We start from the raw sequence: 23,096 nt of genomic DNA, 5'->3' as shown, positions 1-23,096 counted from the left end.
GTCAAGCCGCAGTTTCTTGCATCCTGCCGCTAACCATTTCGGTAAAATGGCATGTGAAAAATGTGGTGAATCGATGAATTGTTATCGAATTAAATTGAAAAACCGTACCTGTGCCGGCACTGCTGACGGAATTCACAGAGGTCGACTGGGACATCTGCATCTGTACGGACATTTGGTTGTTGCTTTGCTGCATCGCGAGACTCTGCTGCTGGTGCTGCTGAGACAGTATTTGTTGCATCTGAGTGCTGTTTGGCATGCCACCACCGGCCATACCTCCGCTCTGCGACCTGATTAGCTGCTGATGCTGCATCTGAGCAGCACTCATCTGCATTCCACCAGCACCGCCCATTCCGAAGCCGGCTGAAAAATGAGATAGAAAAAGATACGTAAAGCCATGAATATAAGCCTCGGTATGCGCTTGACGCGAGTTTGATCGGGAAAGTGAGTTCCCACCTTGGTGACCCTGCTGATTGAATTGGGGTCGCATTTGTGCCTGGAAACCCTGCTGCTGGTGCATCTGCAGGATGTGTCGCCATTCTGGCTGCGCTCCGCGACCAGCGATGCTGTTCCCGAGACCGTCGGAAGGACCGACGCTTACGTTCGGCGGCCGCTGATTGTTCGTCCTGGGGTAACCGAGCCGTTGGTGCATCTGGTGCATGCTGCTTATGGAGGCCATGCCTCCGCCGCCCATGTACATGTTTCCTCCGGCGGCGTGGAGAGCCTGCTGCTGTTGCTGTTGAGCCATTTGCGGCCTCATCATCGGGCCTGCTGACACATGATGCAAAAAAGAACCGGAGTAGTACTTCGTCTTGTAGAGGAGGAGAAGGAGAAGGACGAGGAGGAGGAGGAGGAGGAGGAGGAGGTGGAGGAGGAGCCATACCCATGCGGCCATGGGCAGCATCAATTCGTCCGAGACCAGCGATGGCGAGAGGTCACGATATAGGCTCGCTATCCGATCGATAAGACGGTGGCTACCGGGACTGCCCGGTGCCGCAGGGTTAGTTCGCAAACCAGTGACGTTGACGCCGACTCCCACATCCGGTGGGTAGGTGGTGTACCTAGAGGCACTTTGTCGGATATAAACGGTCGACGTGCTTCGTTCCAAGTTGTTCAGAGTGCTTGGAATATTCTCCGCGAAATTCGCATCAACCCCATGGTCTATCGCTGGAGGCGTTGGGTCCTCCCAGGCTGCTCTCCGCCGATTGATCAACGGCAAGTGGCCGAGGGGTTTAAATTATGGCCGGACTCGGTGGTGGCGGTGGTGATCGAAAAATCCATACCCTACCTACCTACCTACCTACCTACCTACCTACGTACCGCGGCTGCCGGGTTCTCATTATTTTGAGTGCGTCGAAAGCCCGGCGGTGGCCACATTGCTCTGGATACACGGCAGAGTGGAGGAGCTCCGCACCGTACCGGCAGGATTAAAAATTTCAGTGTAGGTTGGCGCACGGACGCCGGGCGTCGCGACGAGCTCCCTTTGGTCACCGGACCGGAATTACAACCGAGCCAAAAGTTTTTACCGGCTTTTACGGGCTACCAACGAGAAAAGTTAAATTCAGTACTCACGAATGACAAAAAGGACAATACCACTCGAGACTCTCGGAGTCTGACACGCGCTTCCAAGTGGCTTCCCTCAAGCCTCAAGCTCTATATTTAAAGAACGAATGATCGACTCTCTGAACACGCTGTGTGCGGGACGAGATGGCCCAGGCCTGATATTCTAGTGATTCGCGAGCTTGTTCTACCGAAAAGAACTTACCGAAAACTCTTACTCTGGATAAATTTCAACATTTCGAGTTTTGTCTCGTACCAAAGGAGTGGCCAGTTGTCTTTGCCAGTCGAAAATCACGGCCTTTCGAATTCGATTACATACGAAACCACTTATAGTTTTCGCTATTCTAACTGTGATGTAACAAGCCCTGACCGACCGGAATATAGCGTCTTGTTTCTCATCGCTGGAAGCTAGTAATCGGTTCAAAACGAATCTCTATGCTTACCCGATGGAGGCATTGGCTGCTGAGCTACTCTTCGCATAGGTCCTGCAGTGGGAAACCTCGCCTGACCACCCATCCCGATGCCGGCGTGCATCATCTGGGCCTGAGCTGCCTTGTACTCCGGGGGTGGAGGCCTAACGCCGCCCATTCCACCGGCCATGTGCTGCTGTTGCATCACCTGAAACATACATAATAGTGAATTACGGATAGACTGTGGATTGACGCAGGGGTTGTGAGATTGTCAGTGAGTTTCCGACGTCTCGAGCTTGTTTTTGTAGAGTCAGTAACGGTTGTCAGTAGTAGTCCCATTGTAGGTGGCGGGGCGTGAAGATTGACGTCGCAAACCGTTTTCAAGGCATCCTCTCGGCGCTGTTGCGAGATACCATGACTTCCCAGTGTTGCAAATTCGTTCACCGCGAGAAGAAAACTAATTCTCGTAGCCGGTCTAACGGTTGAACCCGACAGGAGGGGAATCAAGCCGCGGTTAAGCCCGGAACGCCCCGAGATTGCGGCATGTCGCAAGTAGGAAGGTAACACCTACCGCCTTAAGCCGCAGGGTATGGTTTAAGCCGGTAGTACCGTAGCGATCTTTGCCGAATGTGTTGTTGGCACGTTCAAAACTTGGAAAACGGCTCTCAAAACGGATGAGAATTTCGCCAACTCCAGACTGAGTTGTACAGCCAGCCATCGCATGATGATGAGCTCGGTGTTCAAACGATCCTCGGGATACGGGCGGGCGTGTTGTAGATTGGAGTTGATGATGAATTGAGCAGCTTCGTCGAATGCAGCGATTACGAGAGGATCTGGCACGAAGATGACTAACCAATTCCGAATAGCGTGAAACGTCCAATTAGTAATTGGAGCAACATAGCGACAGTGCGACGTACGTGTACGTGTACGCGGAGCTTTTCATTGCGGAGATAATGTAGGCAAAACAGCGCGTGAGTCATCGTTTCGCAAGCGTTGACGGCGATGAGTCTTGGCTGTAGGAAAGCGACGAGGAGACCGCGGGATTGGGTAAACATTCGTAAGAAACGTGACAAGCCCGACGATTAAACGGGTGCTGATGCAGCATTAGGTGGTCAAGTATCCGTAACAATAATAATACTGTCTTTTTTCGGGAGGAGGGAACGAGCTGGCGGCAAGTCTGGCATAGATCTAACGGAAGAAAGCAAAGCCGAGAAGAAGAAGAAGAAGAAGAAGAAGAAGCAGACGAAGAAGAATACAACTTTTTTATTCCAATTTCTTTCATTGCTCTTCCCGCTTTCTCCTTGTTTCTTTGTTGCTCCGTTCCTCCTCAAAGAATTTTCTGCTCTTTCTCAAGGTGCTTTCACCGTGATAGAGAAAACTTGCAAAGAATCACGGATACCTGTTGCTGCGCTGGCTCCTGCCCGGATAACTCAAGGTTCCGGATGGATGCAGCTCGTTTCAACGCTTATATGCGTTCCGGTGCGTTGACCAAATTATTATTCACCTTAAGGTCTCACCGCGACAAAACGTCGCAACGACATCATCAAGCAGCGAGAACTCGCTCGATATCTTCACGTGATTCAAATCGGTATCCAGAACAACGACAACAAAGACTCGAAAAAAAACATTGTCGAACTTCGATGAATCCGACTCACCTGCTGTGCGCGCAGCATTTGCTGCTGTTGAAGGAGTTTCGCGTGTTGATGATCAACCTGACCGGGTGGTACCTGCTGAGGATGACCTCTCGCCCCAGCGGCACCTCCAGGTTGTGAAACTCCCCCGGTAGCGGCAGCCCTTTGCCTGAGACTTTGCTGGGTGAAATTGATGGTCTGCGACTGAGATACCGAGCAGTAGGTATCGCTTTGGGAACCGGCGGGTCCGGATTGATTCTGGGCCTGTTGTTGGTTGAAGTACATTCCCTGCTGTGCCGCTACGGACACACCGGGTTTCAGGTCGCCGGTGAGCTGCATGTGTTGGCCTGCGGAAACCTGAAAAGTCGAAAGGATCACGTTAGTTCAAGGAGAATGAGAAAAGTACCTTGGTACAAAGACATTATTACCCCGATCGAATATCGACATACGATATCCTTCGTTTTCGATCCAAGCGTTACGCGATCGGGTGCCGAGTCATTACAATTGCGATCATGCGTCTTTGGCAGACAATAAGGATAAGTGGATCGGGATTGAAGGCTCGGGCGTCGCCCGTCTAGAAACGTTGCTGCGCCCAGGGATGAGGTAAGCCTCCAATGATGGGCAACGGTCGAGAAGCAAAGTCATCACCCATGGCAATAGCAACTGTTCCACATATTTGACACGCTCCAGAGCTCAGGTGGCGAACAGACCCGACTTATATGGAGGCAATGACGTCGTCCTGACATCATTCTTATAATTTCTAATAATCCTGACAAGGCTAGATGTCCGACCCCGTCTTTGTGTCGGCGATGTTCTCGAGTTACCCCGCTGTCTTTTCAGACGGAATGTGAGAGCGGATCACGATTCTTTACTCGATCGTTCGACGCCGTGACGGAATCGCACCGATTGCAAAAAATTGAGTACGTTAATATCGCTGATCCCGTATCGCTTCACGGACGCGATAATTCGGAGGATAGATATGACGTCGAGGAAAGATCGCGGGTCGTCCTCAATGTAGTTAATTTTTGTCCAGCCTTGGACTCGCTGGGATCAGACTGCTGCGCAGAAGTCTGGTTTATCGAGTGTTACACATATACCTATGCATGTTCCGGTACCGCATGGCTGGCTGCAGGCCGAATTCGTAGTACGTGCGTGTCAGTTTGAAGCAAGCAAACGAGCGACGACGCATAGCGACAAAACGGTCACCGCTACGTAGGACTATACACCAAATCGCGGCGGCAGAGATGCTCGATCGCTTTAGGCTTGCTGGCTTGTTGTGTCGACCGAAGTGCAGCCGGAGATCAAACTGCAAAAACAGTTGACGTAAACAATTTTAAGTCTGAAAGCGATTGTAATTTTATCCTTGAATAATAAAATCATGCGCCCGATGAGTATACTATGTATCGTATAATGACAAAGTGCGCACGACGTGGTGCAAGACTCACGCGGTTCACTGTCAACATTTCGATTAACCGTTCTGACATACCGGAAAGACTTGCGCAAATTCTGGCCTCACTTGATGGCCGCGTTGAATGAAAGCCAGTGCAGACCATCGCAAATTCCATATCGCGATAGCACAGCCGTCTACTTTACGCCGGCTGATACCAGCACGGAGACGACAATTAGTCCGAATCAAACGTGTATATTATTCCGGAACGATCCGCCTTTGAGTGAACAGAGGTCGGCAGTGGGTCCCATCTGCTTAGCCCGATTCCGAAATCATACCAAAGATCGCCAGCGGACCCGGTCATTGATCGTGCAATCTGCTTAATGACGAACGCTAAGAGTGACTACAGCGGCCGAATGCGACAAGCGAAGTCAAAGAGAAGAAAAACAGGAGAGAAGATTACTATGGTTATTGGAAACTGCAGACACCGGACAGTTTGAGAATCACTTTTGTATTCTTAATTCTCGAATAATCGAGCGCAAATGCTAATTCACGAATTTGCTTATTTCGCAAACATCCTTGTTGAAAGCAGTCGTAAGACACAGTGCTGGGTCGATGGTACCAGCTGTTAATTCGACGTTGAAAAATTCAAGCGAGCAGATATCCTAACCAAAGAAGGAACGAAAAGGGAATCTCGCTGAATGGATTCGTCGTTGAATAATTACCGGGCCCTACCGGCTTGTGTAATATTTTGAAGAAAGATCCTTCGACAATCGAAGTTTAAATTACATTCTCTCGAATGGAACGGTACAACTGATGCTCTCTCTCGTTCTCTTATAGACTCCGAAGAATGCGAACGTGGTAATTGGCCACGGAACAAGTTAGCCAACTCCAGTGGAATCCACAAGTTTAAGCTGACCATCTCAACGGTGATTATGACCCGACTATACCACAATGATTTCCGCACTCTCCAAGTGTTTCAGGCTCTTAAAAGATATTGGTAATTCTGTTGATGCACAGGGCGTAAAGCACGAGGGGATAATTGAATTTTGGTGAAATCTTCTCAGTAATAATCGCTCTCCGCGCGCGCGCTAGAAAGAGAGCGACAGAGAGAGAGAAAGAGAGAGAGAGAAAGAGAGAGAGAGAGACAGAAAACGGCATTTACCATGCGCAGTACGCAAGCAGCAAAACAGTAAAAATGCATTCACGCGTTCATAGCGTGCAATAACAGAAATTCGTAAGAGAATAAATAAAGATAAATAAATAGATCCAAATGTATCTATCATAAATAAAAGTGAAAAAGAAAAAAAGATGCATACAAGTATAGACAGATAATAATAATGAAGTTAAAAGACAGATAGCAAGTTAAATTGTTAAATAATAATAATATTGATAACAACAATAAATTCTTCGACAGCAATACCGTCAGCATATTGATGAAACTGCGTGATCGTTGAGTCCTCGAACCACAGAAACAAGCTACTCGATCCACCCGTCGAGCGGTGCAGAGTCAAACCATAGCACGCATAGCATGAAGCATATATATAAGAACGGACATAAGTAACAAATATGCCAATCAATACGTCCAGCCGAGATTTTTATTATACATACAGCTAGGTTAGGTTACGATTAGTAAATAGGCATAAAGACGTTCTTTGAAAAGCTACGTCGTCCCGGGCAGATAGATAGAGGGTGAGAAAGAGGGCGATGGAAGGAGAGATTCGCGGCCTTGTTCCGGACGCGCGTCATCGTCGGCGGTAAAGTTGAAACGCGAGGCGCGTAGGTATCGGTGCAGCGTTTCTGCAGGGCCTCGGAATACTGCAGCAGGGCATCGTCGAGCGGGGAGCCTCTCCGGACGCTGACCTGCCCCCCACCCCCGCGGCACGGCGGTCGGTGCAGATCCAGAGGAACGCCCGACGACCGGGAGCAAGTGTCCGCCAACCCGGCGGCGATCGCGACTCCGCGGTTCGTGCTCTGGGGCCGTTGCGTGCGGTTCGGGCTACCTCCTCATGCCTCCTCATGCCTTTCGATGCCTTTCGATACCTTCTTCCTCCGTCGTCCCTCGGGGTATAACTTCTCCGCCTCGATCACTCACCGCGAGGGTCCGCGGTTCGTTCCTTCGAGTGGATTCCACGCGGCGTCGTCTCCCGCCTTAACTCTGTCCGTCCTTAAGAGGCGGTTCACCACCGCGAACAAAGGCGGCAGATCAGAGACAAAAATACGGTAGCGGTGCCGCGAGTAAGGTGGGCTCCGTTCGGCTTACCGGATTTCAAATTTCATATCGTTCTGACCGCGCTTCGTTAATTGGATCTACAGCCTCAGACGAGGGTTTTGGAGATCTCGTGTATGAACCTTGCAGTAAAAATAATCAAGCAAGTACTTTGTGCGGAAAGGTCTGGAACGCGACCGTTGACCTCGTGACGGATTCTCGGGACTGTTCTCCCTCTCTTTCGTTCTCTCTGTGTGTGGCTCTCGTTCTCTAGGTAGGCACTGGACGGAAATTAAACCTTGCGAGTGGCTAAGCCGGTTTAAAAGTTAGTAAAGTGAGCGGCGGTATTAGATGTCATCCCTGCACTGCACTCGCCTTCCTATGCATAGAGTAGACGGCGGCAGTAGCAGCGGCAGCAGTAATCTCGCGCGAAAGCTTTCAGCTTACTGGTTCCGTCGCGCTATATTCCAACCATGAACCCATGCTGCAGGCTGCACCGACGCTACTCGACGACGTCCTCAATCTTACGCTACTACGGTTCTCCCGTCGTACGCCTTGCTCCGCGATATGCACAACGTACTCAAAATTGTTAGCATCGTCAAAAAGATACACCCGTTTCTGTTCGTATTTCAGTTGAGACGAAGATTGGGTCGAAGAGTCTCAGTCCCGTCAAAACTTGTTCCAGGAAAGATATTTCGATCTTTCGAGCAAATGGATTGCAAAGTGAGCGGGGAAACAAACGGTTCCTCGACATTCCTTCTCTCTCATCTCTCATCTCTAATACACCTGCAAAAACGAGTTCGCCTAACTGACGAACCGCTGCGAGGCGGGGATATAAAAGAGCAAGGAGACCTGCGTTAAGAGTTGAGGCTCAAAATCAAGTTCCTCACCCAGAAGCCTCAAGGCGGGTCCTCGTCCTCCGTGCATGATATACATTTGGAAAACCGATTTTCCTTCGGTTATATTTCGCTTCCTTCGGGACCTCCAGAATTCTGTGGCGTGAAACCAGGGTTTCGTCTGTGACTCGACTCCAGTTGGCGAATATCGCGAATATAACGATTCACTGAGGATAAGAATCGCGGACTACGATCTGCGCGTTCTACAATTAAACTTCTTCAAAGCGCCAGTCTATGGTTCACTTCTACAACTTATCCGTCTCAGTATTATGAGAGATTAAGAAGTTGGAGTGCGGTGCAGGGTGACGATTAGATACACGACATCGACCATGCGCATTGGACGAACTAATGCGGACATGAGGATGACTTGGATACGGATGCTATGCGAAGGAGACGAAGCGGCGCGCGACTTAAGTCGACAATCAGAGCCTTACTCAGATTCGTTCTTCTCTCCTTGGTAAACTCTTGGTCCGTTTGCGCGTTTAGTTATCGAATATCGATCCCACCTTACGCCGGCTCTTGTGTATATACCTGTGCAGTTCTTAGCAAGTTCCCCGGGGCGAGAGAAGCGTTGGCTGCGGTTAATCCGAGAGTGCCTCTGAGTCGAGGATCGTGTACACTCGAGATCGGAAATTCCGTGAGTGTGTAATAATCGCGGCGTGCGTTCTTCTAGCCGGGCGCGGCTTCTTTATCGGCCGGCTCGCAGTGGTGCTCAACGTTACGATTTAGTTAATCCGACAGTACCTCTGACAACGAGTCAAGGATTGTATATACTCGAGATCGAAATTATCATTCGAAAATTCCACATGGAGTAAAACGGATCTTCAATCCGAAGGAGCGGTCAAAGCCGAGTTTCTAGCATTCACGGTCCCCGTTTTCCTAGAGGTTGATGGTTATACTTCCACCATCCCGTTCTATCCAAGGTATAAAATTTATGCGAAAAAGCCCTCCGCGCGAAATGAAACCGTGGAACGCGGCAGCCGCAGCGTTCGAATGACGAGCTCCGTGGCATGCCGAGTAAAGAGAAGAGAAGAGAAGAGAGACGGGGATGGGATTGGAATGAGAGAGAAAGGGTGGGGGGGGGGGGGGGGGGGAGGTGAGGCAAGGTGAGGGTGCTTTCAAGGGGTCTTGGCACATGCGCATCCCGGTCGATAATTTCGTCGTGCAATGCACAACGCCACCCCGCCGCCACGAGATATAGTGCCGAGTGCAGGGTTGATATGTACCCCCGGCTTGCCTGCTCCAACGATTAACAGCTCTAGCTGCCGTACGGCGAAGCTACATCGCTTGTAAATATTCGTTTGACGAACGCTGTTAAGCTGTTTTTCTGTACACTGTGTACAGGCGTGCTTGAAAAAATGTATAAATGACTTGGCAGGGTGAAAAGTAAGGAAAAGCACATCGGGTGGAATGTTGTACTAAAAGTTCTTTGACTACACGTAGGTACGATGTTAAGGAATGTCCCATTTGCGAACGAATCATCGGAAGAAATAATCCAGCACTATGCCAAAATTCTATACGGTGTGTGATCCTTTCCGTCTGGTGTCGTGATTTAATTAACATCGTCCAAGTGTAAAATTGCAGTAGCTTAAGAAATGATCCATCAATTAAAACCGGACCGTTTACGTACTACTGTGGAATTAAAGCGGCGTCAGACTCAGCACCACACTCCAAGGTGTGACCTTTGATTTGTTTTCTCACAAAATTACAACCAAGCACCATCCACGCTTCCGAGCATCCCGTCGATAAGTAAAGAGATTAATTATTTTTACACGTATATATGGTGATAATTTCCGGGGATTATCGTTTTACGGGAATTCGAAAAGCCGTGGGTAATCAGAGCGTCGATAAAGCGAGCGTATCAACATGTATTTATAACCATAACACAGGCAGTGGGTGATGAGTTCAAGTACAACACGGTGCGGAGAGGGTCGAAAGCGTTCGAGTCGAAGTTAGGGGATAGGCGAGAGGGGCAGGGAGGACGAGGACGAGGACGAGGACTATTATACGAGTCCGGGCGTTGGTCCGGGTGTTACTCGCCCCTCTGTGTACACACATGTGCCGAATATACTAGACCAACACCGAGGCGAGCGCTTATATTCCATTACATTTGGTGTAGCTGTTGGGCGAAGCTGCCTCCACCGTGTTCCGGTAGCCAGGAGGGTGAGAGTGGCAACCCCTCCGCACTCGGCCAGCAGCCTCATCGCCAAACCCCTCGAAATTCCACTCACCCCAACGTCAATGTTTACGGGGGTGAGGGTGGATAGGCGGTTGCACCGCTGTTGATCAATATAGTTAACTGGTTAGTATTTCTGGCTGGTTAGTAACCGAAGTGTGCCTACCTAATACGTCTATATAATTATACGCACATCTGTGTCGGTGCGTGAACGGGAAAAGAGGACCGGTAAAAATGATCGTACCAAAACTTTCCCGATTAACTGCTGCAACGAATCGTTTTAGAGAATTCCGTGTGTGTGTGTGTGTATGTGTGTGTTCATGTGTGTTACTCAAATCCGTATGACGATTGCCGATGGGGCACCTGCCCCCTGCAGTACGCATACCAACGAACAGTTTTCTCAGGCCTCGATAGATTTACGGATGATAATTTATAGCGACGATGAAAATTGCTGGTTTGTTGATTGAAGAAACTGGGACAAAAAGGAAAGGAGTGTTTCAAGGGGTGGGGGTAGCTGAACTAGGCGGAGGAGTCTCGTAATTCAGCAAAGGAAATCAGCTCCTCATTCTTTTCCTTTCTGTCTCTTCTTCTTCGCGCTCTACACACACACATACACACACACACATTCGTTTGTCTCTATGCACATGTGCACAGCGACATGTGTCTCAAACTGTAGGTTTGAATCCATTTAGAATATTTCGTCGTTCCTTGGAGGGTAAATATGTCCCGTGTGTATGGAAGTTACAGCCATTGGTGAAAAAGTCAATGGGAATCACTGAGTTTTATTTTATTCATCACACCAAGTCAATCCGAAGCCGACCCCTGGCAACTGTAAGTAACTGCATGGGGCCGGCGATTATCAAGTCACGCTATCGGACGGTGTCAAGTCGGGCATACGCGCCCTGTTTACACTTTTATTAGTTCCGCCTCGATGCTGAATACATTTGCACGGAAATTACGCTTAATCCCGGCTCCCGCCGCCACCGAGTCGTCGGGGACGACAAACTACTAAGCAAAATGGGCAAGTTGATCATCTGTACGGTAATTCTATGAGCCATGTATCAACAATTTACTACCTATTCAGCGGGACGATGATACGGCCAGACCGTAATTATCCTGGGAGTCTCGTTTCAAAGTGTCTACGTATAGCGTGACGGAAGGAAGATAAAACCGACGATATTTTTAAATATATTTTACAGAGCACGCAACGTTCTCGAAAAGAGCGCAATGCTAATCAAACTTTTTCTCAACCAGCAACTTAGGTATACGACGACGAGTCGCGAACGTACCGCACTGCGGATAAGAGAGTCGATAACTTTCCACTTGTTATTTATTCATTTTCTTTGTTTTTATTCTGCAGATAGTCGTTCATTTTTCACTTCCATTGCCTCTTGTGGATTTGTTTTTTTTTTCTGTATCATTTCACTCACGTCGATTTACACCTTCAGCATTTTTATTTTTCTTCTTTGCGCAGTCGTCGGTGATTCGATTAAAGAATAAAAAACAACGACGAATAGACGTTCCTTGGCAGACCGTCTTGTGGACGATATTTTTTTCTTCCACACCTCTCCTACTTTGCTTCGCACTTGCTCTGACCGTACCAGTCTATTCGCCGAGTGTAACGTCGACCTCGTTTGCACCAGGTCACGGACGCACCTCTGTTTTAGGCGAGCACCGTGACACCGGTACTGGTGCTGTTATACCAACTTACTCAGCTACCGCCGAGCTAAAGCTTGTTAAAATTAATTAATTATATTCGCTTAGAATTACAGCCGACTAAGTTTCGTCCGCGGTATATGATTTGTGAAAACGGGTCGAGCTGAGAGGGATATGATAGCCGGTGCGCAATAGAAGAACAGCAGAAATTTTGTTAACTCACGAGAAGACTGTCAAGGGTACCTACGACGAGGATATAAATGTCGAACGTTCCCGCTGGCTCAAGACGACCGAAACCCAAATTTCATCCTTAAAACTTGACTCGATGAGTACGGATTTCGTTTTGGGAAACATTCGGGGTTGGAGCCGTTCACCCTGCAGAAGAGTAACGCAACCGGGGAACGCGGACCCCCATCGTGCAGCCATCGATTTCCGATGGTGGCATTTAGCATTCCCTATATACCCTATACCCCCGGATCCCATCTCTCCTTCCTCATCGGCTATATCCCATCGGTATGTATCCATATAGGTGACGTTCACATATGTGTACAAGTAATGGATACGGATGTGCAGGTTATAGATGTGCACATGGGGAGCTCGCTGGTTCGCACATCCATACCTCCGCCGCATTTCATTCGAGCTACCCGGTGTCGCGGATGATAACGAAGTGCTGTTATTTAATTTTTCATGTCCTTTCAATTCTTCTCGCCGATCTTTGATTTTCCAAATTTATACGAGTGAATCGTCGCACGCGTGGGACGAGGCAACGGGATAAGAAACGGGCGTAGAACGGGAGGCGTTAGGGGGTGACGATTATACCGGTGGAACGGCTGAAACGTCGCGGACGCGGTAGCGTTGTCGCATTAATTATTGTCAATGAGGGTCTTTGTTTATGCGGTGGTGTTCATCCACCCACGCCATGCGGCAAACTTTCGGGTGACACGAGTCAACCTGGGCCAAGGGTGCCGGGGCCGTTCACTTCCGGTAGTTGGCGGATATACCTCCCGAGTCGAGCCACGATTCGAGACCTTGCAATTTCTCTTCGCCCCTTCGAGGAGAAGAAACAAGGAGGTAGGGTATCGGTCAAATTTCAGATGAAATCCGAAGAACCCCACAATCCTCGTTAAAGTACGAAAAGACCTGTTATAAAGATTCCTCGATAAGCTGCCTCGTGATTCTCGTCTTGTCTTGTCCTTTCCCAAAAATGTCCAGGAAGTACGCTTCTTTTGAACAAAAATTCAGGATCTTAGCATCCAGCAAAACATCGCCATCGTTATTATCTAATCCGTTTCATCCGGCGTGCGTGAAAACCTGTCAGAGACGGCTGCCGGATATCATTTCTATAACGAAAACGCGTATTTCCTGGTGCACGTTTGTTTTACGCAGGCGTGACAGCTCGCCGCGGCCATATTCGAGGCTCGTTAAACCCGGAGGATTGGTGGAGAATCTGCGGAGCCTCGACGTCACCGTCGCCGCGGATGGTGCACTCACACTCGTTGGTGCCAACCGCAGCGTATAACCGGAGGTGTATAACAACCGGGCTGCAACCCGGAGGCAGCAACGTGCGGCTGCACGGCGAAGTCTCTGAATTATAAAAATGCGCCGTGTTCCTGTCAGCTTCATGCGCCACGTTTGACACGCTCAAACGTCCGGGTCGTCGAATACTCCGCTACTTTTTCCCCTTCTTTTTAGCCATGGATTTTTCAACTTTTCGATTATATAACATTTTTTTGTCGCTGCTGTTGTTGTTCTTGTTTCTGCTTTGTCTCCCTTTCATTACTGGAGTTTGACACGCGTGTAGACATATGTGTGCGTCTAGGAAGGATGAGTGAGTGTGTGAGTGAGTGAGCGAGTGTGAGTAAGACGAGGAAAAAAGGTCCCGGGACCGGGGGTTTTGCAAGGGCGTTTCGAGGGCGAGTTAAGGAGACGCCGGAGGGCTAACGATCGGGAGCGGGTAGCCGAAAGTCACTGACGCTACGAGCGAAGCTGCCGAGCGGGAATGTTAATTAATTAGCACCGAGACATTGATCAGCCGCGTTGGGTTACGTAGCGTATTTACAGCTCGGCCGCTAAACAACCGCTTTATTTTCCCTGCCGACCTCCTACCCCGGCTTCGAGCTAGTTTGACAGCTCTGACGATCCCGCGTCCAGATCCCGTTCCCCACCTTTTCAGCCGTCAGTCGTCAGTCTTCAGTTTTCAGTTTTCAGTCTTCAGCCTTCCAGCTCCGCGTGAATTTAGCAACTCACCAAAATTACTCCGTGTGCCTAATTACCTTATACGTATACCAGACACCGTCCGAAAGTTCAAATTTGAAACGGCAACTAGCCCCAAACGACGATAAACGCGAAGTTTCGTTATGTTGTATTTTTTGCCGAGAGAAAGAAACTCGCCTTTTACTCTTTCGCAGATGGTTCATAGAAATTATCGGAAACCGTGTATGAATTCGCAACTTCGGATAAAAGAGCCTTCCGTGTTGTTGTTCCTTGTTCGAAATTTTGGTAAGGTTGTTTGTCGGGGCGCCTTACCGCGGAGGCTTGAAAACGTGGGAATGGATTTTTCTTTCGCCTGTTATTTCATGCTTGTTTTTCAGACGCGCGTGGCAGCAGCCGTTGTACAAAATGCTCTTTCGTTGCAGCTTATACTGCAGAGTGCGGGCGATGTTTGTCGCTGGAACAAAAATGGGAAAATACTTCCTGCTCGACCCCCGTTGGGTAACGATCACTCTCTCTCTCTCTCTCTTTCCCCGATACTCGTGCTTGCTTTTTCGCTTTCCCCACGCCTCGCCAGGACGCCCCCCACGATTATACCGAGTGAAGTATTGCAAAGAAGGGAAAGAAGAGCAAATTCCCGAGGAAAAGTGAACGGATCTCTGGCGTTGTGGCGAGGAATAAATTTACACGCTCCTCTTCGGCTGCGTGGTTTACCGTTGAAAGGTGAGGGAGAAAAAAAAAAGATACCGAAAAATCTAGAGCATTTTCTTAGACTTTTCGATCTTTCAAAAGTAATCTATGTGCGCGTTAGCTCTCGTTCTCTTGTTTCACCCTCGTACATTCATTGTAACAGATGGAGTATATAAAAAAGAAAAAAAGGAAGAATACAAATCCGTTTCGTTATTTTTTATCACCATTTTTTCTCCTCAACCGATCCCTGAGGGGGTGAACACCATGAATTTCGAGGGTAGTAGAATCTCGCGTGGCAAATTGGAATTAGGGGTCTCGTCGGGGTATCGAGTTGGCGAAAAAATTCGCATATTTCGGGCAGAATCGCAGTCTCACGTTTCGCGAGGGTTAGGTAGGTGGCCATAAGTCCGCGCCCGGTTGGCGAACGGTGGCTCAGAGCGTCACGTTGCATTAGCGAGGTGTCGAGACGCCCAACGTCCTCGGGGCTTCCTCCCACCCCTGTCGGCCTTATTTCTCGTCCGAAGGACTCCGCGGATCTCCCGATGGACTCGCCCACCGCTCTCGTTTCTTCCATTTACCACACATCTATATCCTCCCCGCTCTTTGCCTCTAGAATCTACATTTCCCTCCACATGTCGATTATCACTGCGTAAATCAACAGTCCCTTAATTTCTAGTTGAAATCCATCCAAGCAGATATTACAAATGATCGGGAAAGATCCTTGACGATGACAAAAGTTTCCAATACCACGCGCGACGTACCGTGCGTGGCGGTACCAAAAATCGCGACGGACGTAAGAAGGGTGGTAAAAAAAACAAGTGTGTAAGAAAGTGCCGATCGGCCGCAGTGGCTCGTGTTAGTATTGACTTTTCCACGAAGAGAGTGCGGTGCGGTGCGAGACGGTCGGGTGGCGCGATGATGAGATCTCTCGGGGAACCGAGAGCGCCTACCCTGCCCAACCAGCCAACCAACCAACCAACCAACCAACCCTGGGGCGGTGCGGCGTGAGAGGAGCCAGTACGCTAGGGTGCCGGCAAGCCAACCCCGGACGGCAGATTTACCCAGCCCCGGGATTCACGGTTCTCGCCTTGGCCACCGCTGACCCGAATCGGGGGGCAAAAACTTATCAGAGTCGATTTCTCTCGTCCGTAGAAATTTGCAATGGAGCGAGAGATTCGCGAGGTATCTACTTTGGATACTACGCGAGAGACTTTGAATCTCGTATAATCCTCACCGATGCGCATACAGTTAGTTATTCGCACGTGAACAAGGTTTCAAACCGCGTCAAGTTTTTCTCAACGATCAGTCGGCATCGAATTCTTAACTGAAACAGATAAGTGAGAAACAATTGCCATTCTCAAGTTCGGATATGTTTCACTGTTGTAATAACTTGTCGGAGAGGTATCCGTAAATATACAACACGATATGACGTTACCCGATTATGGTTGAAAATTATTTCGCGCCGGTGAATCCCACGCCGTCAAGTTTACCGTACAGGGTTACAGTAATACGAAGCTAAAGGCTAAAGAGGGGGGAGAAAATTTCCTCGAGCGTGGGTTGTACGTTGTACGAAGGTTATAAAATATGGGGTGTATAACGGGGTACGTGGATCGAATAGCGTAAAAATACATCCCCGTCGGCGATAAAACCGCGCCTCCACCGTCAAAAATATTAATTCCAAATCCCGTCTTCCTCGGAGTGTTTAGTCTGTACATCCTAGGCTGACACCCTTCCGAGAGGAGAGATGGCCAGGAAGGTTGTTGGTTGCCTCCGCGCGGATGTCGCGGAGGGTCGAAGGTGGCGGTGGCTGGTTATATTATCGGGGGAGGCATGGAGGGCTAACGGGGCGGGTTGCGGAACCGAGTAAAGCGAGAGCCGTCGGGGTGGAGCGAGGAGGGTGAGGAGGGTGAGGAGGGGTAAGGAATTATACTACGTGCCCGGAGTGTCAAGTCACCGGGTGGTTTATGGAACAGCCGTGAACGCGGCAGGCTACGTCGACTGGATGGCGGCTCGACGCTGTGGCGTTGCTTAGCCGGTCGTCTCATCGTCGACGTCGACGTCGTCGTCGTCAAGGTGGTCGATGGGTCGCGGTGCTTTCGGGAGAACCTGTTAACGGTTACGGGTTCCCGGGCCTCAGCCGCCTTAAGGGGTTTTCACGATGGGGGGAAAACGCGACGTGTATATAATAGTATAAGGAAGCGAGGAGGAGGAGGAGGAGGAGGAGAAGAAGGAAGCGCGCTGCATTAACCAACCGGCTGAAGAGCGGCTTCTGTTTTTCATCCCTTACACCATGTACTTCACCGACTTTTCATACGCGGCACGCAATGCTTGTCAAATGTCACCTAGATCGAATAAACGGGATTGAAATTGACTGACGTTTTCCTGTCTCCTTACGTAGGGTAGCTAACATATTTTATTAACTGCAGGGCCGATCCTAAAACCATAATCTCGTTTCGACGTATGCGAATTATTGTTTGCATAGGTAGCGTAACGTTATACTTCATACTGCTATTTGTCTATTAGCCGTTTGACGATTTTCTCATAGAATCGGGACTCGTGACTGATCGGCTCACGTGGCGAAACCGCGTGGTTCAATCGGCGGTGACTCTCGATAATTTTATACCGTACATAATTGATTAGTAATTAACACGCCTCCGACATCTTTTGTCTCGAGGGTTTATTGTTCGGGAGTGGTGATACTCCATGAATTGATTTAGGTACAAGGGGTAAGTGCATAATAGAGGCATAAACAAATAAACGTCCAGGTTATACGAAACTATCGGCTAGCGAATTCCTTGATTAATCCACTCTTTCCTAATCCCATAGTCCGAAATGACACACCGTGATGATTTCCAATTCCAGTACCGGGTGACTGGTTCCCTTTTAATCAACGTCGAAATTCCGGAAAAAAAACCTGTGTGCCACAGCCGAGATAGGGCAAGTTTAATTCCGCTGTCGCCGAGCGGTTATTCGGATTAAATAGGTCGTAAGAAATCTTAATTAAATCCTTGAAAATACGCGTCTGGTTGCCACTGTGCAGGTTGTATTTCGGTAGGCTGTGAATGGCGGCCTCCGCATATAGTACATAAGTCGGCGGTACACGCCGCCTCCTCCTCTTCCTCCTCTCCCTCCTCCTCCTCCTCCTCCCGACTGCTATTTCACAGTCCTTCACAATCTTCGCAGCCGCGAGCTGCGCGAGGTCTCTCTCTCTCTATCTCTCTCTCTCTCTCTCTCTCTCACTCTCTTTCCCTCTCTCTATCGCTCTCCGTGTTCATGCACACACACACACGCACACGCGCGCCGTACACAGTCGTCTGGTATTTTCGCTCGAGGCTCGCCGATGCTATTCTTGCAGCTGGATCGCAAACGCGTGTGATATGCTAATACGCTTTCAGTGGCGCAAAACTTAGCTGTTCCTCTTAAGCGGCTGTTCGGACTTGAAACATGTATACGCGTTGTGTCTCGTCGGTGAATTACAATAATTATCCGATATTTCGTGTATCAATCAGCAAACTACGACGACCACAACGACCGAAAACCGTTCCGTCTCGTAGTCCTTCATCTTTTATCACCCACTCGCCCGCAGTTATATGTACAGCAGGCTGTTTGTTACACCCTCTACTCTGCTCACTCGAAGGAAGGAGGGAGAGAATCAGTTGATTAGAAAATCAATTTCCACCCAACGCGACAAGATATATACGCGCGTTCCAAGTAATTTGTTTCCACCCCTCCATCCGAGTTACCTACCAACGCACACCGGGAAGCCGGACATAAGTCGGAAGCGGAATAAAGGGAGTGTCGCATCGTTTCGTCTCGTCTTCTCGTCCCGCGTACGAGACCAGCTCTCTCTCTCTCTTTCTCTCCCGCTCTCTCGTTTTAGACAAAAGGTTAGGCGTGTGCGAGTCAACGTGTAATATGTGGATGTCTCGCGGTACCAAACTCAGCGGTTATTTTCCAGGAGGTCTGCAAAACTCCCGAGAGACGACGACTACGAGCGCGGCTATCCTCGAGGTGTCCGAATGAGGACCGAGATTAGACGTGGCGTCAGCCACTTTATCGTTCCAATCTTCCCTCTCTCCGCATCTCCTCATTCTCGGTGACAAATACATTATATCGGGCGACATTCTAGCCAAGAATAATGTCAGACATCGCAGGTATACACAAAGAATACGAATTATAATGAGAAAAGAAGTAACGGAAAATTTTCTTCAAATCCCCCATTAACAATTTTCGATTCAATTTAATCCACTATCTCGGCAACGACGACTCGGTGGCGCTGATTCACAAGTTTACATGTCTGTACACGTATAATGCAAACTCGTATGCCGATAGATAGGTTATATCTACGGATATACATATATACATACGTGCATCTGTAAAATGTATTTACATCGACGTTCGCGTTGTCAAGGAGTGGGTGGTGGTGCAGGGAAAGAGGAGAGAGCTGTACGATCCACACTCGTACACCAGCGTGTGGAGAATTACGTTATACACTTACACTGTAGGCAGGGATGGCCGGTTTACACATGCGACGACGGGGATTGCTGCAATGCGGCTGTACGTGTATGTCAGTCTTTTAATTGAAAACGTTATTCGGCCTTCTCTCTTTTTCTCTCTCTCTCTCCTTGCGGAAGCTCGAGCTGTACGGGTGTCTAAATCCATACGGTATATCCACCACACCTTAGCCTCTTCCACCTGTCCGGCATGCGAATGCGGAGAATGAAAGCTTCGATTTTTGCGAAAAATTAATTAAGCGTTTGAAATCGCAACCGTGTAGTCGGAGTTTAGAGATTTCCGTAAAATCTTCCTTTAGTTACACCAACGCAGAGCACGTGATTAAACGTGTAAATTTGACCCTTTCAAAGGTATAAAGTATGACGGCAGAACCAGCAGCGGCTGTAGTCGAGAGGTAAAATTCATAAGGAAGTGAGCAGTGAATTTCCGGCAATGCGGCGGCATTGGCGGTGGGCTTTGCCTCCCGGTTACAAAGTACGTCTGGGGAAATGGCACTTCCGGGGATGAGACCGAGAGGAGGTAGGAACGCGGCAAGGGTAACCGAGGCCACACCAAGAGGTACGACAAAGAGAATGAGAACGAGACGGCGATACGGGGAAAGGGAAAGGGAGTGAGAGAGAGAAAGGGAGGAGGACCGACTGGGATCAGGCGCAGAGAGCTTTGTTTACAGTAACGAAGATGTAAATAAATTATAACCACCGCTTGCCATCGACCACCAGAGGTTTCTACTGTCCGTCTCCGCACATTTCGTTGATTATTGCACCGACGGCGTATGCGAATATAAATTTTCCAAGCCATAGGCGTGCGTTTATTTATACATGTATCGTACCTACCGTATGCCACGTGAATTTGAAACCCAACGTAGGCAAATACGCGTTTAAGAAACTTTCTCGCAGCAGCACGGTAGAAAAAATTGCAAACGTTGAAAGGGTTGTTTCACACGTTACCGTGGGTGTAATAAATTCCACTGACTCTTCGTCTGACACTTAGGAAAGCGATGTGTTGTCTTCCCAAACGGGAAGAAACGCTTATTATATGGTTTAATGCGTTAATAATAAGTACGCTCGGGAAAGGGTTTTGCAAATAATATGATACTTTTGTGAGAACCTAACAGTCGAAAAATTGCTCAGAACTATGAAATGAAAAAAATAGAACCAGAATGAGTACATGATATGAAAACAGCCAGGTATGCCACATTTTCTTGTTATTCTCATCACGCGCGCTTTTTTTTTTTTTTGTTTTTTTATAGTAATTTGAAAACAGTTCATGCCTTTGGCGAAAGGCAGGGAAGGTGAGGCGGAATAAAAACGTTTTGAATATCGAAGTGAATTCATCGTTAAACCGTTATTGTCTGCAGGATCATCAAGCATTAACGAAGAATATTGATTTGTTATGTTTGATTTTCGGAGCGTTGTTTTCGTCGAAACGCGCCGTTTGTAGATGTAAATTTAGCAGGAACAATCAGAGATAAAATAATCACTTTCCCTCTCCGATTCCAGTGAAACAAGATATAAGAGGATTTTTTATTCACGGAATAATAACGAGGAACATCTCGATCATCCGACGATGATTTCATAACCACGAGGCTTACTTCGAATCGTTCCCCGCTACCTTGTCGGTGCTGCAAATATTATTTTTCACCGCTTTGAGTAGAAGCAGAGACGGTTGGTTCCGCAAAACGAAGAGAAACGGCGCGGATGGTGGGAGTAAAAAATTGGCAACGTTTCTTTATTCGTGTGTGACACGTAATATCGCATATATCACGGTGTAAAAGCCACCATGTTCAACCGTGACAAACTTTTCAAGTATAATGCAGCTAAAATGGTCGAGATATTGCACGCGAGTTGGAAAAAACGAACCGAGACGAAAGAGAAAAAAATACTTCCAACCGGCCGTAGGGCAAGATGGAAAAAGAAAAGTACAATTCTGGTTTTTTCAACTAGTCGTTTTCTTTTCAATTTTCGAATCAGAGTATCGAAGTATCATCGAGTAACGTCGTTTGAAAGTTTCTCCAGACGAAACCATAGCTAGCTCTAGTCTGCCGAGAGAAGGAGTGAGAACTTTGTAAGGATTTAATCCGTTCCTTAACTCGGCGAGTTGATCTTTCCGTGGCGGAAAACGGCGCTGCAGCGTTATGCTCGCGAAAACAAAACGCCGATCTCTCCGTATATCCCACTTGAAAATATCCTCGGATTAACTTGGCACCGTTCAACCTGCAGGCAGATCTTCCTCCCCATAGCTCGTCGTTACCTATCTCTAAAATAAAACGCAAGAAGAAGCATCGGTAAAGCGACAACACCGCCGACCTAATCGAACGGCTTGGCCCAATAACATCTCGCGTTAGAAGTTCGATCGAATTTGTCTCTAGATCGTTTGCAATCGCAAACGAGCCGAACACCCGTGGGCAGGGTATTTGATTCGTTTAGGTCAGGTTGAATCAGTCAGTGTTTCGGTCACTTGACCCTACGACTTGGCCGAAACTCCGACTTGAACAGCTTTAAAGCAATATACACGCAAGCAATGATCCGCACCGTTGAGAGAACGCAACGACATCCCAGCTATAAGAGTATAATCGCGCATACGTCCCGAAGAATTCAACGGAATTTTATGTCACTTCCCTCCCGCCGCGCGATGCGGGGAGATTTGTTTTCGCAAGAGGGCGAGACACGGTGGGCAATTTCATTATCGTGCCACGTTCGCCGACCGGTGACGGGTTATAAGACCAGGCGTAAGGCGCCCGCTATCATCGGGAGCATCGCGCTACGCCGGCAACACCTAGTTATCGTCGTAGTCGGGAGAAACGACGAACCACGCCATAGACGCGACGCCGTTTCAACGCCCACGCACACACCGCTTTCAGAGGCACACCGACACCGGCCGCTCTCTTTCTCTCTCTCCTCTCCAGAGGCGGCGGCAGCAGCGGCACCATCGAAGGCACGTAGGCCATATTACGCAGCGAACGAGCATCTCTGGGTGTATATGCCCATATACGTCCGTATGCAACAAGGGACATACGCACACCTCGGACCGATCGGCCGGAGAACTCTGTGATCCGTGCATCCCAACCACTTTTGTTCACCCAGTCATTGGTTCATTCATATTTGTTCACCATGCCGAAGAGCAACGTTGAGGCTTCGGATGCTGGACTCTCGGCGACGAGGCAGCTACGGTTTCCTCTTTCTTCGTTCCTCTCCGGCGGCCCGTCATCTCCCTCTACAAAACTCCGGGCGTAAATGAGCACATCCTGCCTCTCTGAGACGAGAGACAAAGAAGCCCGATCGAGATCCAAGCTTTCTCTCGATGAAAATTTCCAACAAATTTTTTCTCACCCTAGGCACGCGTTCTATCTTATTTTGATCATCGTCGCGTGACCGACGACGAGACCCGGAGAGGATAAAATAGTTGATAAGAGAATTAATACTCTCGAGCCTTTAACCTCGCCAACGGACAAACTATTTTCAACTTTAACGAGTTGTTTATCGGGACCCGGCTTTGCCAACCGTCGTAAGGTAGCGAGGCACTTGTTTGGATCATCTCGTGCGGTACGGACTTGGCGTCGTCTTCTTGAATTCCGACCACATCTCAAACCCTGTTTAATAGCTGGTCGAAACTCAACCGTACGGTTTGCGATACGGTGGCGGAAATTCGGGTAAAACGAAGACGAGGAACAAGAACGATTCCTCGGGAGTTGAGCTACTCCGTCTATTTCGTGCCTCAAAGAGTTTGGCACCCGTGTTCACGATGCGAGGACCGCGCGG

General features: G+C 48.8%; 1 protein-coding gene across 12 annotated transcripts in view; it reads right to left on the bottom strand.

Moving 5' to 3' along the window:
• The window catches only part of mam (mastermind), a 131,358-nt gene that overhangs the window by 8,363 nt on the left and 99,899 nt on the right, over positions 1-23,096 (bottom strand). For all 12 annotated transcript variants that reach the window (XM_046632407.2, XM_046632408.2, XM_046632409.2 and 9 more), the window contains 4 exons: positions 3,623-3,955; positions 2,001-2,175; positions 454-765; positions 109-360 (listed from right to left, as the gene is read on the bottom strand). In XM_046632407.2, the coding sequence (XP_046488363.1) occupies positions 109-360; positions 454-765; positions 2,001-2,175; positions 3,623-3,955 (1,072 nt within the window). The remainder of the gene's footprint in view (positions 1-108; positions 361-453; positions 766-2,000; positions 2,176-3,622; positions 3,956-23,096) is intronic.

Source organism: Neodiprion pinetum, chromosome 6 (assembly GCF_021155775.2).
Source record: "Neodiprion pinetum isolate iyNeoPine1 chromosome 6, iyNeoPine1.2, whole genome shotgun sequence".
NCBI lineage: Eukaryota > Metazoa > Arthropoda > Insecta > Hymenoptera > Diprionidae > Neodiprion > Neodiprion pinetum.
This window is presented reverse-complemented; position numbering and strand designations above follow the sequence as displayed.